This window comes from Oncorhynchus gorbuscha, linkage group LG20 (assembly GCF_021184085.1).
Source record: "Oncorhynchus gorbuscha isolate QuinsamMale2020 ecotype Even-year linkage group LG20, OgorEven_v1.0, whole genome shotgun sequence".
Taxonomy (NCBI): Eukaryota; Metazoa; Chordata; class Actinopteri; order Salmoniformes; family Salmonidae; genus Oncorhynchus; species Oncorhynchus gorbuscha.
In genome coordinates, this window is record NC_060192.1 from 17,285,022 (window position 1) to 17,305,690 (window position 20,669).

The following is a 20,669-nucleotide window of genomic DNA, read 5'->3' on the forward strand; positions in this document are numbered from 1 at the left end:
GTGGCATTTCTTTGGTTTGCTATAGAATATTTCAGTACTGAGTTCTGATACAGTAGATTTACATAGCAAACATTCTGGATGCTCTGTAGACTACTAGCCCCAATTCCAACGACCATACCATACCTGTAGCTCATGTCATTGTCTTAGTGAAGAAATCCTCCCTGGTCCATATAAGATTGAATCGATAGGTTATTAACACAATTGCAATAGATCACATGCAAGAAGGAAAAGCAATAGACATTTAATCTCAATGAGACTGAACGTGTGATGAATGAAGGTTCGAACCATTCAAACAAATGTACTAGTGCACATTTCATGCCCTCCTGTTGGACCGTTTGCGCTAAAACTGTTTTGTATCCCAAATGGCACCCTATTCCCTACACAGTGCACTATGGGCCCTGGTTAAAAGTGGTGCACTATATAGGAAATAGGGTGCCATTTGGGACGTATCCTGTTTTTGACTGTTCCCGCAGCAGAGCTCTGGTGGGAGGTGGGAGTTTCCATGCCGACCCAGAGGATCAGTTCAATCATTAGTAATTAGTAATTGCCTAGTATTATGGCTCCTTGTATTGGCATATGTGGGGTTTGTTGTGCTCAGCGGGAGCACTATCTAAGGTGGTTTTGACTGTGTGAATGTGATCTATTTGGCGGCTCCCTGCTCCTACTGCTCCCCCCAAGGCCCCCGAGTCTCTAGAAGGGATTTAGTCCAGGGAGTCTTAAGCTAGAGCGCTCTTCCTCTTTCGCCTCATACTCTCTGACCTTCACTTCTCCTCCGCCCTATTCTTTCTACTCATTCTCCCTCCTTTTCCCTTCCTCCCTCTTCTTCCATCTCCCTCCGCTCCCCGCCCTCTCCCTCTCCTCCTCTTTCAGCTCTTCTCCACCATGTTCTCTTCTCCCCTCTTCTCCTACTACCTATACTTATTCCCTTCTCTTTGCTCTCCTCCTCCTTTCCCTCCTCCCTCTCTCCAACCAAACAGCCGATTTCCCGTAATAATTCTACCGCTACAAAACACCAAGTCCCTTATTCCCTAAGTTGTTAACAACAGGAGCTATTAACATGACTCAGTCTTATGTTCCACGCTCTTTCCTTCTCTCTATTCCTTGCCTTCTTCATCCCTTCTTTTAAACGAGAGGATTTGAGGGGTACTGGCAGATTGTTTGAGTGTGAGTGTGGAGTTTTTGTTTTCTTTTTCCCCCCCCCATTTGTCCTTGTCTCCAGTGAAGGTTCAGATGTTGAGTGATGAGATAGTGAGTTTGTGGCAGCCCCTTGTAGTAGTCGATTGTTGATTTTTCAATAGTTTTTCTATTTTAATGTATATGTCATTGTAAGGCCCCCCCCCCCCCAAAAAAAAAAAAAAAAAATCAAAGAGACATAGCTGAAACCATATTTTGAACTGGATATGCTTTATGCCTTGTGGTTGATGTCATGTAAAGTGGATTGAAAACAACTCAGTGTTAAGCTGACTATAAAGCCTGTTTCTTTCCACCTTCTCAGCTAAGGATCCTGAAATGTAAACACTGTAGCTCAAGCGGGGAGTTTTGGATTTACAATGAGTGTCGGTTTACGTTTGCGTCTGAGTTCTCTCCATACGCTTAGAGGATCTGAGTTCGTTGTTGAGGTGGGATGAGAGGGAGGGAGGTAGAGAGGGGGGGGGGGGGAGTAAGAAGAAGAAAAAAAGGGGATAAGGTTTGTGAGAGGGAGATAGAGAACAATAGAGGTACCAATTAGAGTGTATATGATGGTGAGGAAGATGGAGAGGAAGATGGAGAGCTCAAGAAAAGGTAACGGAAAGAGAGGAAGACAAAAAAGAGAGGGAGAATAAAAGAGATGTTCCTGTCATGCATCACAGCAGAGTTGAACAAACTTCCTCAGCAACGCTTTTTTTCCGAATGCCCTCTTTTCCCCTGCGTCCCAAATGGCACCCTATTCCCTGTATAGCGCACTGCTGGTCAAAAGTAGTGCACTACGTAGGGAATAGGGTGCCACTTGGTACTCAGCTCCCCTCTTCGAGCTTCATAGGGGAAGCCTACAGTAGGCCGACTGTTGTAAAAGACAGCCTCGGGCGTCCCCGCATTCCTTGAGCATGAAAAAAAGTCAGCTGACTGCTACCAACGTAGTGCTTGGCCAGACTCTGCCATTGTAGTCTGCTTATAATATCCTGTTCCTCTTAATTCATCAACCACACTCCCACACACGTGTGTGTGCAGACACAGAGACAAACACACACATCTGGACACACAGAGACAAACACACACATCTGGACACACAGAGACAAACACACACATCTGGACACACAGAGACAAACACACACATCTGGGCACACAGAGACAAACACACACATCTGGACACACAGAGACAAACACACACATCTGGACACACAGAGACAAACACACACATCTGGACACACAGAGACAAACACACACATCTGGACACACAGAGACAAACACACACATCTGGACACACAGAGACAAACACACACATCTGGACACACAGAGACAAACACACACATCTGGACACACAGAGACAAACACACACATCTGGACACACAGAGACAAACACACACATCTGGACACACAGAGACAAACACACACATCTGGACACACAGAGACAAATACACACATCTGGACACACAGAGACAAACACACACATCTGGACACACAGAGACAAATACACACATCTGGACACACAGAGACAAACACACACATCTGGACACACAGACTCACTCTGACCATATGTGAACACTTTCTTGGTTAACTCATATTCCCATTTGTTTTATTTGATCCCATCTATTTCCAATGTGTTTGTGTCTTGTGGGCTTTTAAACGGTGAGATTGCTGATACACAGCTACCAGGTACCTATCTATCTAGCCTTTATACAGCACAATGGGGTCTCACTAAGCATTACCTTGTTGCTAACTTCTAGCTACTCCACCTAACCTCAGCCCAGCCTGAACGGAGCAGCTAGCCCCAGAGAATCTTACCTCCAAAGCAGCAGCCCTATACTTCTGATTCAAGACACTTACTCCCTTTGAGATGCTGGTTCTGGTAGCGTCCATCTTTATTAACACAGCGTATCTTCATGGAAAGAGGAGATACTAGCTGTGTGTTCTCCATGCTATGATGAAGACAGATGTGGAGGTTGATGCTCATATGGGGACTGTACCGGACTAGTACCGATGTGTAGCCTACAGCCACCGAAGCATCATCCAGGTTGGGGCTACACTTTCGGGAGCTGACGATCCAGCCTACCTACAGAGGAGGGGGACACGGCGAAGGTGCCTGATGAAGAACTCGTGCCTGTCTATTTGACTAGCGCTTCTCCGTCCCTGTACCATCAGCAGTCCCTCCACTTAGCATATGGTTCCTGACCTGCCTCAACCCCCTGGCCTGTCAGCGGTGGAAGTCTCTTTGTTTTAGTATTCATACTAGTCTGTATGTCTGGACGACTGTACTGGATGAGGTCTGGGAGGATGTTCTGTGGGGCTTTGCCTCATGGCAGCGTACCAAATGGTGCCCTGTTCTCTCTATATAGAGCACTACTTTGGACTAGAGTCCTATGGGCACCCTATATGGGCCCGGTCAAAAGACGTGTACCATACTGTGTAGGGAATAGGGTGCTATTCGGGACACTGTCATGGTCCCCACTTCCAGGGCAGCCAGGTGAATGCAGCGTGGCACAGTGTGTTTGTGTGTGTGTGTGTACTTTGTGTTGTACTGTATGCATTGTCCATCCACTGTGCATGTGAATTTAAGTGGGCTGTGTCTGGCTGTGTTTGCAGCCACACTGTGATGCTGATTCTGATACAAGTTTTTCTTATTTTGTATTTTCTTCCCTCCTCCAGTTGTGTCCTATATACCCCCTTACATGCAGTATATGTGTAGCTACTATGTGCATTGTTATACGGGTACCAATTCTCCTCTGTTGTGAATGTGTGTGTCCCTCTAGCTGTGTCCATTACTCGTGTGAGGCCATCGACTGCCAGGATCCGCTGATCCGCAATGCAGAGCTCAAGTGCAGCAGTCTGGGCTTCTTCAACGGAGCTCGCTGCACCATCACCTGTAACTCTGGCTACGTCCTGCAGGTCCACAGAGACGATGACATCATCAAGACTCAGGTATGCACACAGGCAGACATCGTGGGCCCACATGGTCAGACACACGCACACAAAATGAGACACGGATGCAAATGCACCTCAGAGCAAACATTTTCTAACACACCTACATATATATGTTCGCACACAAGCATGCACAGATACACATACGCTCACACACATGCACACTGCCAAACACAGATAGAGAAACACGCATGCATGTTCACGTGTAAGCAACCACGCACGCACACACACACACACACACGGAGACACACACACACACACACACACACACACACACACACACACACACACACACACACACACACACACACACACACACACACACACACACACACACACACACACACACACACACACACACACACACACACACACACACACACACACACACACACACACACACACACACACACACACACACACACAATATCTATGTCTAGTCTTTCTGTGCTGCACCATCACCTGCAACAATAGATATGTATTTCTGCTTCACTGGGACGATGACATCACCAGGTACTCTCTGCTCACTGCGCCCCCCCCCTCCCTTCTTTCCTCCCTCCTCCCCTTCTTGCCTTCCCTCCCACAGCTCCTCCCTCCCCCCCACCCACACAGTGAAGTCATCCTCACAGAGTGTTGTGTGTGTCTGTATGTTAATGGATATGTTTGTGGTGTTTGCTGAGATGAAATACACTGCAACAAATCTGAATGTGCACTAAAATCGTTACTTTGCATTACGACACTGTGCTGAGGGCAAAAAAAAATCCATGCAAGACGTGTGTTTGTGAGCATTTCTCACGCTACTGGAGCAAGAGCTTTCAGGTTACCAAGATGTCTCAGCATCAACCCCCACACACCAGACACTCAACAGACGGGGAGCACAGACATTGACACACAAACACCAAAAACAGAAGCATGCAGGCAAGCACAAACCACCCTAAACAAACAAAGATGTTAGTTCACAGCCACGCAGTAAAACCCGTTCACTCCCACAGAGGGCTCGTAAAGACAACAGCACCAGAGCTTTATCCCCCTCCCAGGCTCTGTTAACAGACCTGCAAGCTAATCAATTAATGCTCCCTAAAACACACACACACACAGAGAGTGAGAGAGAGAGAGAGGCAGAGAGAGAGCAGAGAGAGAGGCAGAGAGAGAGAGAGAGAGAGAGAGAGAGAGAGAGAGAGAGAGAGAGAGAGAGAGGCAGAGAGAGAGAGAGAGAGAGAGGGAGTGGGGGAGACAGAGAGCGAGCCGGAGAGAGAGAGAGGAAGAGACAAGGGGCACAGAATGAGAGAGAAAGGCAGAGAGGGAGAGAAAGAGAGCGGGATTGTTTGTATGTGTGAGAGAGAAAGAGATAGAGAGAACACAAGAAAGAGTGAGAGAACACAAGACAGAGAAAGAGAGAGAGAGAAATGAAATGAAATTAGTGAGGTGGAGTGACCCATATAGACAGAGTGAATGAATGATGTTTTGTTTTGGGTCTGGATTCCAGCGTCAGTACCGGGGCACTCCCTCCTGTTTGCTCTGGCTATTAACATAATGGAGCACCACCTCAACTGGTTTTATGTTGGTGAGGATGAACATGTGGAAGTGGTTATGTGGGGGATCTGACTGGAGCAGGGGGCAGGGGAAGCATACTGTACACACACACACGCACCCACCCACGCACACACACACACACACACGCACGCACCCACCCACCCACGCACACACACACACACACACACACACACACACACACACACACACACACACACACACACACACACACACACACACACACACACACACACACACACACACACACACACACACACACACACACACACACACACACACACACACACACACACACACACAAGCCCATTCACATGCGCACACATGCGCACACACACACACTTGTTCATTGTGTATATGTGTGTGCATAGTCAGACTTACAGTCAGACTACATACACAACTCAGGAGCATCATGTCCATATGGCTAGGTGTTTGTGTGTTTCCTGTGTGTCGGTCGGTTCTCTATTCACGAGCATGTCAGCACTACGCCCATATACGTATGCACCAACACACGAATGGTACGGGTCATTTCAGTTGAAAAGCATTTTGGTGTATGTAAACAAACTATTAGTGTGGCCCATTTGGGATGCAAGCTGTTCAGGTCTATTACACGATGAAATATGTTACTACCGGCTGTGAGAAATGCGCTTCATTACCATCTGACCATCAGACTTAACGGCATTACGTTTAATTGACAGGGCCATGATGTTGATGCATGTGTCAATGGTAACTCGCTTAGGGATGAAGGATTGAAGGATTTACTTGAGGGAGGAGAGATGGGGTGGGAGAGGGTGTGTAAACTACATGAGAAATCGGTATTTGAAGGCTCTTGCAGCAGGGGCAATTATTCAGGACTGTGGAGGGAGGGAGGGAATTCAAAAAGAGAGGGGAATAAGAAAGAAAGAAAGAAAGAAAGAAAGAAAGAAAGAAAGAAAGAAAGAAAGAAAGAAAGAAAGAAAGAGCAAAAGACAACTTCAGCTCACCTCAGATGTCCCTTCCCTTGTCGTAACTTGGGGACAATACAATGACATCCTCTTTTTTCTTCCTTCGTTTCATCCCACCCCTCTCTCCTCCTCCTCTCCCTGGTCCCTGTGCTCGAGAGGCTAAAAAGTTGCAGTGTGAAGCACAATTCTATCTCCATCCATTAGCCGACTACATTCTTGCTTCACCGGTGTCAAAGTGGTTACTGGAACTCCGCCTCTCAGATGATGGTATCTCCAAAACAATATGTTCCCCCACGCCTATTTGTGTTTTTTTTATAATGCAATCCATTTGTGTCCCAGATGTCTCCGCTGATAACCTGTGTGTGGAGAGTGGGTGGGTGGGTGGGGGGGGGGGTTGGGTAGGTTACTTTCGAAATGTAATCCGTTACAGTATTATTTGTATTGATCTTTATTTATTTGTATTTATTTATTTTCACACAAGAAAATACAAAAACAATATGATGAATGTTTAAAACGTAAACAAAAATCACGTGCAGGAGAGGACCCATGTGGCTCAGTTGGTAGAGCACGGTGCTTAAAATGCCAGGGTTGTTGGTTCAGTTCCCACGGGGGACCAGTACGAAGAGATAAAGTATGAAATTGTATTCACTCGCTACTGTATGTCCCTCTGGATAAGAGCATCTGCTAAGTGAATACTTGTACATGTAAACCCAGATTGGCTTGTAGGCACCTCCCACTTTCAATGTTTATCAAACAAAACCATGCAAAAAACATTATCAGGTTTTTAAGAGAGATAAACAAATGATTGGAGATTTACACAAAGATGAATGAAAACATGGTGAATTAGAGGGAAAAAAACGAAAACTCCAGTAAAATGCATAATGGAAATAAAAGGCTGATCGGTAGAGAAGTTATTGGGGTGAGGAAGTGAAGTTGAATGTCCCTTAAAGGCCCAGTGCTTTAAATCATATTGTACAACAGCTAATGAAATGAACGCTATAAAAGTGTGTGTTAGAATTATGACCAGGAGTTTTTCCTGGTCAGGTCACATGGTCAAGGAAAAAACTCCTGGCCTGACGGCTTGAGGAACGAGAAAAACAACCACACTCTCAACTCTGTACTTGAAAGAGCCCATTTCTTCCAGGTGGTATACAATTTTATGTCTGATACTACTGGGATGTTTTGGAGGGAAACTCCAGTTACTGCTTGGAGTGGCTACAATAGTCCTGTCAGAGATGCCAGCAGTACGGCTAGTTCTGTAGTGTTATACTATATGTAGGGTCAGCCTGGGTAAAAGGGTGAGAAGAAAGGGGATGGGACTGTGTGTCTGTCTGTCTTGAATTAGGCCTAGTAGCCAGGGGTTGTTAAACCAACTCTGGAGGAGAGAGAGGCAGCTGTAAAGATTTTAAAGAAGGAAACTCCAAGCACACAAACTGTATACACACTTGAGCATACACTGTCGTAAACACACACACACACACACACACACACACACACACACACACACACACACACACACACACACACACACACACACACACACACACACACACACACACACACACACACACACACACACACACACACACACACACACACACACACACACACACACACACACTTGGATGTGCCAACACCAGCCATTAGTCATAGTATTATTGTGTAGAGGCTTTTGTCAGAGTGTTCCAATATTCATTGATTGATTATTCGAATTCCATCTTGTTCTGCACTCTGTTATATGTGATGCATATGTTATTTTTTACAAATGTGAAAATAACTGATTTATATCAAGGAAACATGATACTTTTTTTTGGTGTATCATATAATAGAATCAAGATGTAAGATGGAAACATATGAAAAACCAGATACATAACTTTAACACAGCCCAGCTTGTGAGCTTTAAACCTTGGCCACACTAAAAATACGCATGTATACAGTGCCTTCGGAAAGTATTCAGACCCCCCGACCTTTTCCACATTTGTTACGTTACAGCCTTATTCTAAAATGGAAGAAAATAAAACAGTTTTGTCAGCAATCTACACACAATACCCCATAATGCCAAAGCAAATGTATTAAAAACAAAAGAACAGAAATAACTTTACATAAGTATTCAGTCCCTTTGCTTACGAGACTCGAAATTGAGCTCAGGTGCATCATGTTTTCATCGATCGTCCCTTGAGATGTTTCAACAACTTGACTGGAGTCCACCTGTGGTAAATTCAATTGATTGGACATGATTTGGAAAGGCACACACCTGTCTATATAAGGTCCCACAGTTGAAACAAAAACCAAGCCATGAGGTCAAAGGAATTGTCCATAGAGCTCTGAGACAGGATCTGGGGAAGGGTACCAACACATTTTCTACAGCATTGAAGGTCCCCAAGAACACAGTGGCCTCCATCAATCTTAAATGGAAGAAGTTTCGAACCACCAAGACTCTTCCGAGAGTTGGCCGACGGGAAAACTGAGCAGACAGGGAAGAAGGGCCTTGGTCAGGGAGGTGTCCAAGAACCCGATGGTCACTCTGACAGAGCTCCTCTTTGGAGATGGGAGAACCTTCCAGAAGGACAACCATCTCTGCAGCACTCCACCAATTAGGCCTTTATGGTAGAGCGGCCAGGTGGAAGCCACTCATCAAGTAAAAGGCACATGATGGCCCGATATGAGTTTGCCAAAAAGGTACCTACGGAACCTCAGACCATAAGAAACAAGATTCTGGTCTGATGAAACCAAGATTGAACTCTTTGGCCTGAATGCCAAGCGTCACATCTGGAGGAAACCGGGCACCATCCCTACTGTGAAGCGTGGTGGTGGCAGCATCATGCTGAGGGGATGTTTTTCAGTGGCAGGGAGACTTGTCAGGATCGAGGCAAAGATAAACGGAGCAAAGTACAGAGAGATCCTAGATAAAAACCTGCTCCAGAGCGCTTAGGATCTCAGACTGGAGCGAAGCACACAGCCAAGACAACACAGGAGTGGCTTCGGGACAAGTCTCTTCATGTCCTTGAGTTGCCCAGCCAGAGCCCAGACTTGAACCCGATCGAACATCTCTGAAAATAGCTGTGCAGCAATGCACCCCATCGATGCTGAAAGAGTGGTTAGAGTGTTGGACTAGTAACCAGAAGGTGGTAAGTTCAAACCCCTGAGCTGACAAGGTACAAATCTGTCGTTCTGCCCCTGAACAGGCAGTTAACCCACTGTTCCTAGGCCATCATTGAAAATAAGAATTTGTTCTTAACTGACTTGCCTAGTTAAATAAAGGTTAAAAAAAGAAGGGGGTTCTTCAAGAAAAAGTCCACAACATTTTTGGCATTTGGCCATTCTACCATTCTGGCGGATAAAACTGCATACTTGTGCTGGTAGCTAGCTAGCTACTGAAGTTGGCAAAGCAAATGTAAATAAATTGCACTAAATGAACACAAAAATATAGTTCTAAAACCAAGAAAACTATAATATACCTCCTCCATCTCCTGTAATTTGAAAAAAGTGATATTGTAACGATTCTCCTCTTCTGAGGAGGAGTAGGAAGGATCGGACCAATATGCAGCGTGGTACGTGTCCATGTTAATATTTATTTAAACTGAACACAAAAACAAAATAACAAGAGAACGAATGAAAACGAAACAGTTCTGTCTGGTGCAGACACAGAGACAGAAAACAATCACCCACAACTCAAAATGGGAAAAACAGGCTACCTAAGTATGGTTCTCAATCAGAGACAACGATCGACAGCTGCCTCTGATTGGGAACCGTACCAGACCAAACACAGAAATACAAACATAGAAATCAAAACATAGAATGCCCAACCCAACTCACGCCCTGACCAAACTAAAACATAAAAAAGGAACTAAGGTCAGAACGTGACAAATAAGAATTGAATAATATAAAAATAAATGCTCAACTCTCCCTCTAAACTCATAATCTCTATCCAACAATGTCATCAAGCCTCTCAACACCTCTCAAACCCCCATAATGCTCTTTGTGGCACAATCCCAAAACAACTCACTAGGTTTGTTCTCTGATTCTAATTCTATGATTGGATAGACAACATGTCAGTTCATACTGCAAAAGCTTTGATTGGTTGGAGGACGTCCTCCGGAAGTGGTCATAATTACAATATATGTATATGGAAGGTGGTGAGAACAACAAACTTCCTAGGTTTTGTATTGAAGTTAATGTAGCCAGAGGAGGACAGAAGCAAGCTGTCCTCCGGCAACACCATTATTTGATTTGTATCTCTTTTAGTCCCCATTTAGACTAATCTTCCAAGAGTCCTTAAACATTGAAATGCACTTTATAATACGAACACATTTTCACATATAACACACTATTACAAAATACAGAATATACTAACATAATGAGCCAATAAATACTCAATCTAAAAAATATTGATTCTTCATCTACTATAGTCCCACAACATTTCTATGTATTATATTTAAATGGTTTTAAAATAATGTTTAGATTTATGTATTGAAAGGTTTATGGTTTGCTCAGTTAATTTATTAAATGTCTTTATTGCTTTAAATGTAAATGTTATTTTGCCTATTTCACTTGATTGTGCTACCCCAGAGAGTGCTGTTGAGGCTACTATAGGCTTTCATTGCAAAACAGTGTATTTTAATCAATCATTCGGTGACATATGAATACATTTAAAAGGGTAACTTTTTTTAATGTTTCACTATTTTTTTGGATGGACCCCTTCCTCCTCTGAGGAGCCTCCACTGATTTCAGTTGTTGTTTTTTATAAATTAGCAAACATTTATGAAAAACTGTTTTTGCTTTGTCATTATGGGGTATTGTGTGTAGATTTATGAGGGAAAAAAACAATTTAATCCATTTTAGAATATGGCTGTAACATAACAAAATATGGTAAAAGTCAAGGGGTCTGAATACTTTCCGAAGTCACTCTATATGTAATTCAAGTCTGGACCAGTCTGAAATCTGGACATTTACCCCAAAACTGGGTTGGCAAAACCATTTCTTCTTTCTGTTAAAGTTTTTTAATGGAAAAGACAGCATCACAAACACACTTGACACACAGACGACCCTAAGATTCCATTTTCACTTTCATGTCTTGATATACAATATGACCTTTTGGTCATCAAAGATGGAGTGGCTTAGAGAGGAACGGTATGGTACCTACTGTGTCTGCATGTGTCTGCGTGCTTGCGCTGGTGCGTCTACATGTGTGTACCTATATACAGTGGGGCAAAAAAGTATTTAGTCAGCCACCAATTGTGCAAGTTCTCCCACTTAAAAAGATGAGAGAGGCCTGTAATTTCCATCATAGGTACACTTCAACTATGACAGACAAAATGAGAAAAGCAAATCCAGAAAATCACATTGTAGGATTTTTAATGAATTTATTTGCAAATTATGGTGGAAAATAACTATTTGGTCAATAACAAAAGTTTATCTCAATACTTTGTTATATAACCTTTGTTGGCAATGACAGGTGGTCAAACGTTTTCTTCACAAGGTTTTCACACACTGTTGCTGGTATTTTGGCCCATTCCTCCATGCAGATATCCTCTAGAGTAGTGATGTTTTGGGGCTGTTGCTGGGCAACACAGACTTTCAACTCCCTCCAAAGGTTTTCTATGGGGTTGAGATCTGGAGACTGGCTAGGCCACTCCAGGACCTTGAAATGCTTCCTTTGAAGCCACTCCTTCGTTGCCAAGGCGGTGTGTTTGGGAAAATTGTCATTCTGAAAGACCCAGCCACGTTTCATCTTCAATGCCCTTGCTGATGGAAGGAGGTTTTCACTCAAAATCTCACGATACATGGCCCCATTCATTCTTTCCTTTACACGGATCAGTCATCCTGTTCTCTTTGCAGAAAAACAGCCCCAAAGAATGATGTTTCCACCCCCATGCTTCACAGTAGGTATTTACTATTGTAAAGTGGCTGTTCCACTGGATGTCATAAGGTGAATGCACCAATTTGTAAGTCGCTCTGGATAAGAGCGTCTGCTAAATGACTTGAATGTAAATGTAAATGTGTTCTTTGGATGCAACTCAGCATTCTTTGTCCTCCAAACACGACGAGTTGAGTTTTTACCAAAAAGTTATATTAGAAGTTACAGGTCTATGAGAGCCAGAAATCTTGCTTGTTTGTAGGTGACCAAATACTTATTTTCCACCATAATTTGCAAATAAAATCATAAAAAATCCTACAATGTGATTTTCTGGATTTTTCCCCCTCATTTTATCCGTCATTAGTTGAAGTGTACCAATGATGAAAATTACAGGCCTCTCTCATCTTTTTAAGTTGGAGAACTTGCACAATTGGTGGCTGACTAAATACTTTTTTGCCCCACTGTATGTCCAGACGCAGTCTGTCCAGCGTCTCTTTTGAATATCACCGTTCGCTGAAGCGAAAGGTGCCAACATTCCTCCTAGTTTGTGTTCTGACCACACCATGCTGTGATGGGATCAAAACAAACCGTGAATACATCCTCCCTATGTGGAGTTGGAAGAAAATGTGTTCGGGATAATCCCCAGTGTACTAGTTCCGAAACGAAGTATCACCCTCCCCTCATTCTAAATGTGTTTTGCATTAGGATGATATGAACGTTGATGGATATCATGACCTGAAATGGTTTTTCATCAGCAGTTACCTGAGCCGCTAACAAAGCCCAGTCAGTTAAGTGCGTGACATTTAAGAACTGCTTGGCTCTGTCCTGTTACAACGGCTTGTTGAGCAAGCTCTAAATTGACGGACATATTTGTGTGTCAATGCTCTCTCTGTGTGAGTGTGCGGTATGTACCATATTGGGTGGGGGTGTGTATGTGTCTGTCTGTGTTTGCATGTGTTTGTGCGTGTGTGTGCTCCTTGCATCCATGTGTGTTGTCACAATTTTAAATTGTCTCCCCTCACTCCAGTCGGACTCAACAGTGACCATCACCTGTGCAGATGGAAAGTGGAATAAGCAGGTGTCGTGTGAGCCAGTAGACTGTGGCCTACCAGACAAGTACCACGTCCACCCAGCCCACTTTAACTTCCCTGAGGGAACTACTTATGGCAAGAGGAGTACCTTCCAGTGCAGGGAGCCTGCCCAGCTTGTAGGTGAGATACACTGTCTCAACACACACACACTGTCTCAACACACACACACTGTCTCAACACACACACACACTGTCTCAACACACACACACTGTCTCAACACACACACACTGTCTCAACACACACACACTGTCTCAACACACACACACAGTCTCAACACACACACAGTCTCAACACACACACTGTCTCAACACACACACACTGTCTCAACACACACACACTGTCTCAACACACACACTGTCTCAACACACACACACTGTCTCAACACACACACACTGTCTCAACACACACACTGTCTCAACACACACACTGTCTCATGGCTAACCAGATCTTTTTTTACATCTCGTATACTGTATATTGTTCTCTGTGTTCAACTATTTGTCCCGTCCCCCCCGTCCCCCCCCCAGGTTCTAACAACACCCTGACGTGTCTGGAGGATGGTCTGTGGTCGTTCCCCGAGGCGCTGTGTGAGCTGCGCTGTCCGGCATCGCCCCATGTGCCCAACGCCATGCTGCAGACCAAGCGCTGCAATGACACAGGCCTCAAAGTGGGCTCCCTCTGCAAGTACAAGTGCAAGCCGGGCTACCACGTCACCAACAAGCCCAAAAGGTATCCGACCACCCATGTTTTCCATTTGGGGTCAATTCCATTTAAGTTCAGTACAAATGACTGGGTTTGAAATGGAATTGATCCAAATGATCCTGTCCAACTCTTGATCTTCACCTTTCCCACCATATCGACATGGAGCCTGTCTTTAGTCTTTGTCCTCTCAATTCAGTTCCACTCAACTCAACCCAACATGTTCTGTCTTGGTCTTCATCTGTGGTTGTCAGGCGAGCATTTAAGCGTCAGTGCACGGAGGACGGCAGCTGGCTGGAGGGGGCGTGCGAACCGGTGACCTGTGACCCTCCGCCCGCCATCTTCCACGGCATGTACCAGTGCACCGACGGCTTTCGCTTCGACAGCACCTGCTGGATCAACTGCCCCAGAGCCAACCACACGGTGAGACCGCTGCACGCCGCTCCATGCAAGCAGGTCTGTCTCTCTCTACTCCGCCGCTCAACTGTCTGTCTGTGTTCGTTGGGCTTTCGGTCAATGGGCTTTTGTCTGTCCGTCTATCTGTCTGTCTTTGGGTCTGTTTGACTTTCTGTCTTTTGGGCTCACTGTCTGGCTATGTGTCTGTCTGTCTATCTGTCTGTCTGTCTGTCTGTGAGGCTGTCTATCTGTCTGTGGGGCCGTGTGCTTTGTACGTCCGCGGAACTGTCCATCTGTATGTCTGTCTGCGGAACTGTCTATCTGTGTGTGTTTATGTTTACGTGTGTCTCTAGTTGGTTGTCTGTCTGTCTGTCTGTCTGTCTGTCTGTCTGTCTGTCTGTCTGTCTGTCTGTCTGTCTGTCTGTCTGTCTGTCTGTCTGTCTGTCTGTCTGTCTGTCTGTCTGTCTGTCTGTCTGTCTGTCTGTCTGTCTGTCTGTCTGTCTGTCTGTCTGTCTGTCTGTCTGTCTGTCTGTCTGTCTGTCTGTCTGTCTGTCTGTCTGTCTGTCTGTCTGTCTGTCTGTCTGTCTGTCTGTCTGTCTGTCTGTCTGTCAGCTGTTCGCCTGTATCTGTTGTCTTTGTGAAGTGTGAGATAATAATGTGTTAGGCATGGGGAGATATAATGCACAAATGTGGAAGAAGGTACAGTAAATATGCACTATTTTTACACATGCACTTTCTCACATATTCACAGTGTACATGACACTCACACAAAATGTATTGCCCTTGACCCGAGGATCTCTCTGTGCGATAGCCTTTGATGCAGTGGTGTGTAGATTAGCATGTCTCGGTGTGTGTGGCTGTATTATAATGAGTGGATCAGAGGGTGTTAGGATCTCCAGTGTTAGCATGTACAGTATGATTCGTAGACAGAGGAGATTACCCCTCTCTCACATTCTCTTTCTCTCCGCCCCCTTTCCTCTCTCGCCTACTGTCTCCCCTCTTCACTCTCTCTCGCGCGCTCCCTCCTCTCTCTCTCTCTCTCTCTCTCTCTCTCTCTCTCTCTCTCTCTCTCTCTCTCTCTCTCTCTCTCTCTCTCTCTCTCTCTTACCCTCCATCAGTCCCACTGAAGTAGCATAGCCAGTTATTAGAATGACATTGATTTTCAAAATAGTTGTGCCACAGACAGGACAATGTTATAACCTCTCTAATCCTCCTTCACTACAGGCTCCAATTATTATCATGTTTCATGGTAGTATTGAAGGTGGTTCTCAATGTCCTCGGTGTGTGTGTGTGTGCGTGTGCGTGCATGTCTGTGCCCGCGTGTGCGTGCGTGTGTGCGAAGCAGGGGCCCAGCACCAATGTGATCCGTTGTAGGAAGGACGGCAACTGGACGGGTTCCTTCAAGCTTTGTCCTCAGAGCAAGGGACAGTGCTCTCTACCTCAAAACCTTAACCCTAGCATACGAGTCAGCTGCAAGAAGGGACATGGAATAGGTCTGTATATGCACTATGTGTGTGACATAGTAAAAACCATATATTATACACTATGTTTGTTAGAATATAGAGCATCACTAGGGACCAGAGTAATTCCTGGTCCTAAGGTTAACTTACATTCCGGGACCTTGACATAGAAAATATGGGACGACAGTTAGCATAGCGGTTAGAGCGTTGGGCCAGTAGCCTGAGCAGATGAAAAAACTGTCAATGTGCCCTTGAGCAAGGCACTTAATCCTAATTGCTCCCGGGTCACCTTTGATAATGGCTGACCCTAGCCATGACCCCACTTTTCAAGGGTGTCTCTGGTGGAGTAGGGAAATGCAAAAAACACATTTCCATTTCATACATGCGTATAATACACACTTGTACAAACAGGACAAATAAACTCAGCAAAAAAAAAACATCCTATCACTGTCAACTGTGTTTATTTTCAGCAAACCTAACATGTGTAAATATTTGTATGAACATAACAATATTCAACAACTGAGACATAAACTGAACAAGTTCCAAGCGAGGCGGTTGAGCTTTTCCATCAGAGCAACATATGACGTCCTTCCAACACCAGTTAATCTTCACCAATGGTATGGTGAAGATCCGGACTGTGCCCTCTGTTCCATGCCAGCCAACCTCAGGCACATTCTCACAGGCTGTAAAACAAGCCTCGCCCAAGGACGCTACACTTGGCGTCACAACCAAGTCCTTAAAAACCTTGCGTCCGCCCTGGAGGACAAGCGAGCTGCCACCAACTCCCTACCACCCACAGCAGCATCACACTCCTTACGGACAAACTTTGTCCGTGAAGGGGCTAAACCACCGAAGAGCGGCTCTACACCATTAGAGCGAGACCAGCTGCGCTTGGCCCGCGACTGGAAAATGCTAGCTGACATTGGCCGGCAACTTGTGTTTCCTCCGGAGATCGCAACCACCACCCTAAGACCTGACATGGTGCTCTGGTCCCGTTCACTCAATAAGGTCTTCATCATTGAGCTCACAGTACCCTGGGAAAACTCAGTAGATAAGGCTTATGAGCGAAAACATCTGCGCTATGCTGATCTAGCTGCCGAAGCACGGCATCATGGCTGGAACACAGAAGTCCGACCAGTGGAGGTGGGCTGCAGAGGTTTTGTGGCAACATCTACAACCAGACTGCTTAGAGACCTGGGAATTAAGGGCCAGAGCCAGCGTTCGGCAATCAAAGCTGTATCAGAGGCGGCAGAAGGCAGCAGTCAGTGGCTCTGGATGAAGAGGAAAGACCCCAGCTGGGCCCCGAAGTGAGAGGGCCAGGAGGTATGCGGTCAACAATGATTGACTCAGGGAGGAGGACGCCCCTGCCATGCATAGTCCCATGGGATGTTTGCTATCAACAACAAGGCAACTCCTATGACTAATTGGGAATGGGACGCAAGCGTAGGATTGATCACCCTGTCGCTGGCCGCCTTTGAGGAGGGTGTATAGTGTGAAAGGCCGAAACACCCTAGGAACCAAAGGTACACTACATGACGATGCGCTCCCCAAATTTCACCACGCTCACTGTTCATTAACTCTTGGAAGTGCTTGCACAAAGGATAGTAACATCTCATCCTGTGTTCTTGGAATCCACATACATGGGACTAACAGAAAAGTAATAATGTACACAAAGGGGAGGTCAAAATCAAAAGTAACAGTCAGTATCTGGTGTGGCCACCAGCTGCATTAAGTACTGCAGTGCATCTCCTCCTCATGGACTGCACCAGATTTGCCAGTTCTTGCTGTGAGATGTTACCCCACTCTTCCACCAAGGTACCTGCAAGTTCCCAGACATTTCTGGCGGGAATGGCCCTAGCCTTCACCCTCCGATCCAACAGGTCCCAGAATTGCTCAATGGGAATGAGATTCGGGCTCTGCGCTGGCCATGGCAGAACACTGACAATCCTGTCTTGCAGGAAATCACACACAGAATGAGCAGTATGGCTGGTAGCATTGTCATTCTGGAGGGTCATGTCAGGATGAGCCTGCAGGAAGGGTAACACATGATGGAGGAGGATGTCTTCCCTGTAACGCGCAGAATTGAGATTGCCTGCATTGACAACAAGCTCAGTCCGATGATGCTGTTACACACCACCCCAGACCGTGACGGACCCTCCACCTCCAAATCGATCCCGCTCCTGAGTACAGGCCTCGGTGTAACGCTCATTCCTTCGACGATAAATGCGAATCCGACCATCACCCCTGGTGAGACAAAACCACGACTCGTCTGTGAAGAGCACTTTTTGCCAGTCCAGTCTGGTCCAGCGACAGTGGGTTTGTGCCCATAGGCGACGTTGTTGCCGGTGATGTCTGGTGAGGACCTGCTTACAATAGGCCAACAAGCCCTCAGTTCAGCCTCTCTCATCCTGAGCATGGATGGAGGGATTGTGCTCTCCAGTTGTTGTTGCCATCCTGTACTTGTCCTGCAGGTGTGATATTCGGATGTACTGATCTTGGGCAGGTGTTGTTACACGTGGTCTGTCACTGCGAGGACGATCAGCTGTCCGTCCTGTCTCCCTGTGGCGCTGTCTTAGGCGTCTCACAGTACAGACATTGCAATTTATTGCCCTTGCCACATCTGCAGTCCTCATGCTTCCTTGCAACATGCCTAAGGCACATTCACGCAGTTGAGCAGGGACCCTGGGCATCTTTCTTTTGGTGTTTTTCAGAGTCAGTAGAAATGCCTCTTTAGTGTCCTAAGTTTTCATAAACTGTGACCTTAATTGCCTACCATCTCTAAGCTGTTAGTGTCTTAACAACTGTTCCACAGGTGAATGTTCATTAATTGTTTATTGTTCATTGAACAAGCATGGGAAACAGTGTTTAAACCCTTTATAATGAAGATCTGTGAAGTTATTTGGATATTTACGAATTATCTTTGAAAGACAGGGTCCTGAAAAAGGGACATTTCTTTTTTTGCTGAGTTTATAACCACCCACCAAGTTATTATTATTATTATTATTATTATCATCATCAAATAGATCACCCAGTGGATATTAATTAAAGTGTTGTTTTCTAAATAGAATAAAACCTGATTTGATGTGTGAACAGTTTGTGCAGACACTGATGATATCATTGGGTTTGTTTTGTAACACACACACAGGTGAGGAGTGTGAGCTGACGTGCAGGGACAATAACAGCGACGTGGTGATCCTGCTTAGCAACATGACCGCAGACAGCATGCGCAAGGAGCACTGGAGAAACCCACCCAAAGTCAAGGTGAGTGTGTGTGTGTGTGTGTTACAAGTGTGTGTGTGTTACAAGTATCACAGACATACTTCACAAAGCACTGCTGCTCATGATCCTTCCTATTAGGAATTTGACACTGCGTGTCTATATCCTGGTAATGTTATGAATGTTATGAACTACAGACAGAGCCATTCCCACCTACTTTCTCTCTGTGGCCAAATCATCTTGGGTGGCGACAACGGAAAACACATCATATTGATAGGAACACAGACAGACAGACAGACAGACAGACAGACAGACAGACAGACAGACAGACAGACAGACAGACAGACAGACAGACAGACAGACAGACAGACAGACAGACAGACAGACAGACAGACAGACAGACAGACAGACAGACAGACAGACAGACAGACAGACAGACAGACAGACAGACAGACAGACAGACAGACAGACAGACAGACAGACAGACAGACAGACAGACAGACAGACAAAGACAGTATGGGACAACAACATAAGAGGAACCCTCTGCGAGAGTTCAATCAAAGAAAACAAGTTGCAGTGGACTCTGGGACATGAAGTGTTGTACTGCCAAACTCGGTGTAGTCCAATACCACCACCACCCGCAACAGTACAACCAACTTACAGTCAGTTAACCTTCTACTACTAGGCATATCCCAACACAATTAACCAATGGGACTTGGAACAACACAGTCAGAACCCAGCCAGTCATCTCTGAACTCATGTGAACCCACAGCAAGCGACGGGGCCAAGTTGTAAAAGCTCAAAAGTGCCGTGTCGTCAGTAATCACTATAATTTTTGAAACGACCCCATTACAAGCCTTAATAGCCTGGTTTGATTTAGATATACCTGACAGGGCTATTGTATTGAGTCTGCACTGATTGCCTAAATTGGCAGCTGCGATTGCAAAAAAGGGGGGGGGGGCGTCAGTTTACAGAAGCGTACTGTAAACGTTGTGTAAGCTTTGTCCCCCCCGTGCACGTAATTCACATGGAGAGTAATGAAATACACTACGATAAGAACCATAATGACGTTGTTGTCCCGAAATGATTTTGTCGGTGAATTCCACCGACCTCCTCGCTTCATTGTACTTGATTTAAGTCAATGGGACTTAATTATTCAATTTCAGTTCAAAGTTATTTTGAAGGTTTTTAGCTACAGTTGGATGGAGGTGGACCATAAATAGGGCCAGGGGCTACGCTAGCCAATGAGGGGCTTGGGAGTTGGGATTGAGAGCGTTATGTTTTTCGAGTGGTGTTTTGTTTTCATTACAAGTCGCACTGAGTCAGCCATTTGTGGCAGTGC

At 45.3% G+C, this 20,669-nt stretch overlaps 1 protein-coding gene across 1 annotated transcript in view; it reads left to right on the plus strand.

Annotated features, from left to right (window-relative positions):
• Positions 1-20,669, plus strand: part of LOC124006638 (pappalysin-1-like) — a 136,539-nt gene that overhangs the window by 91,880 nt on the left and 23,990 nt on the right. The window contains 6 exon segments of the mRNA XM_046316684.1: positions 3,948-4,116; positions 13,496-13,679; positions 14,084-14,285; positions 14,510-14,678; positions 15,994-16,144; positions 19,257-19,372. Of these exon segments, the coding sequence (XP_046172640.1) occupies positions 3,948-4,116; positions 13,496-13,679; positions 14,084-14,285; positions 14,510-14,678; positions 15,994-16,144; positions 19,257-19,372 (991 nt within the window).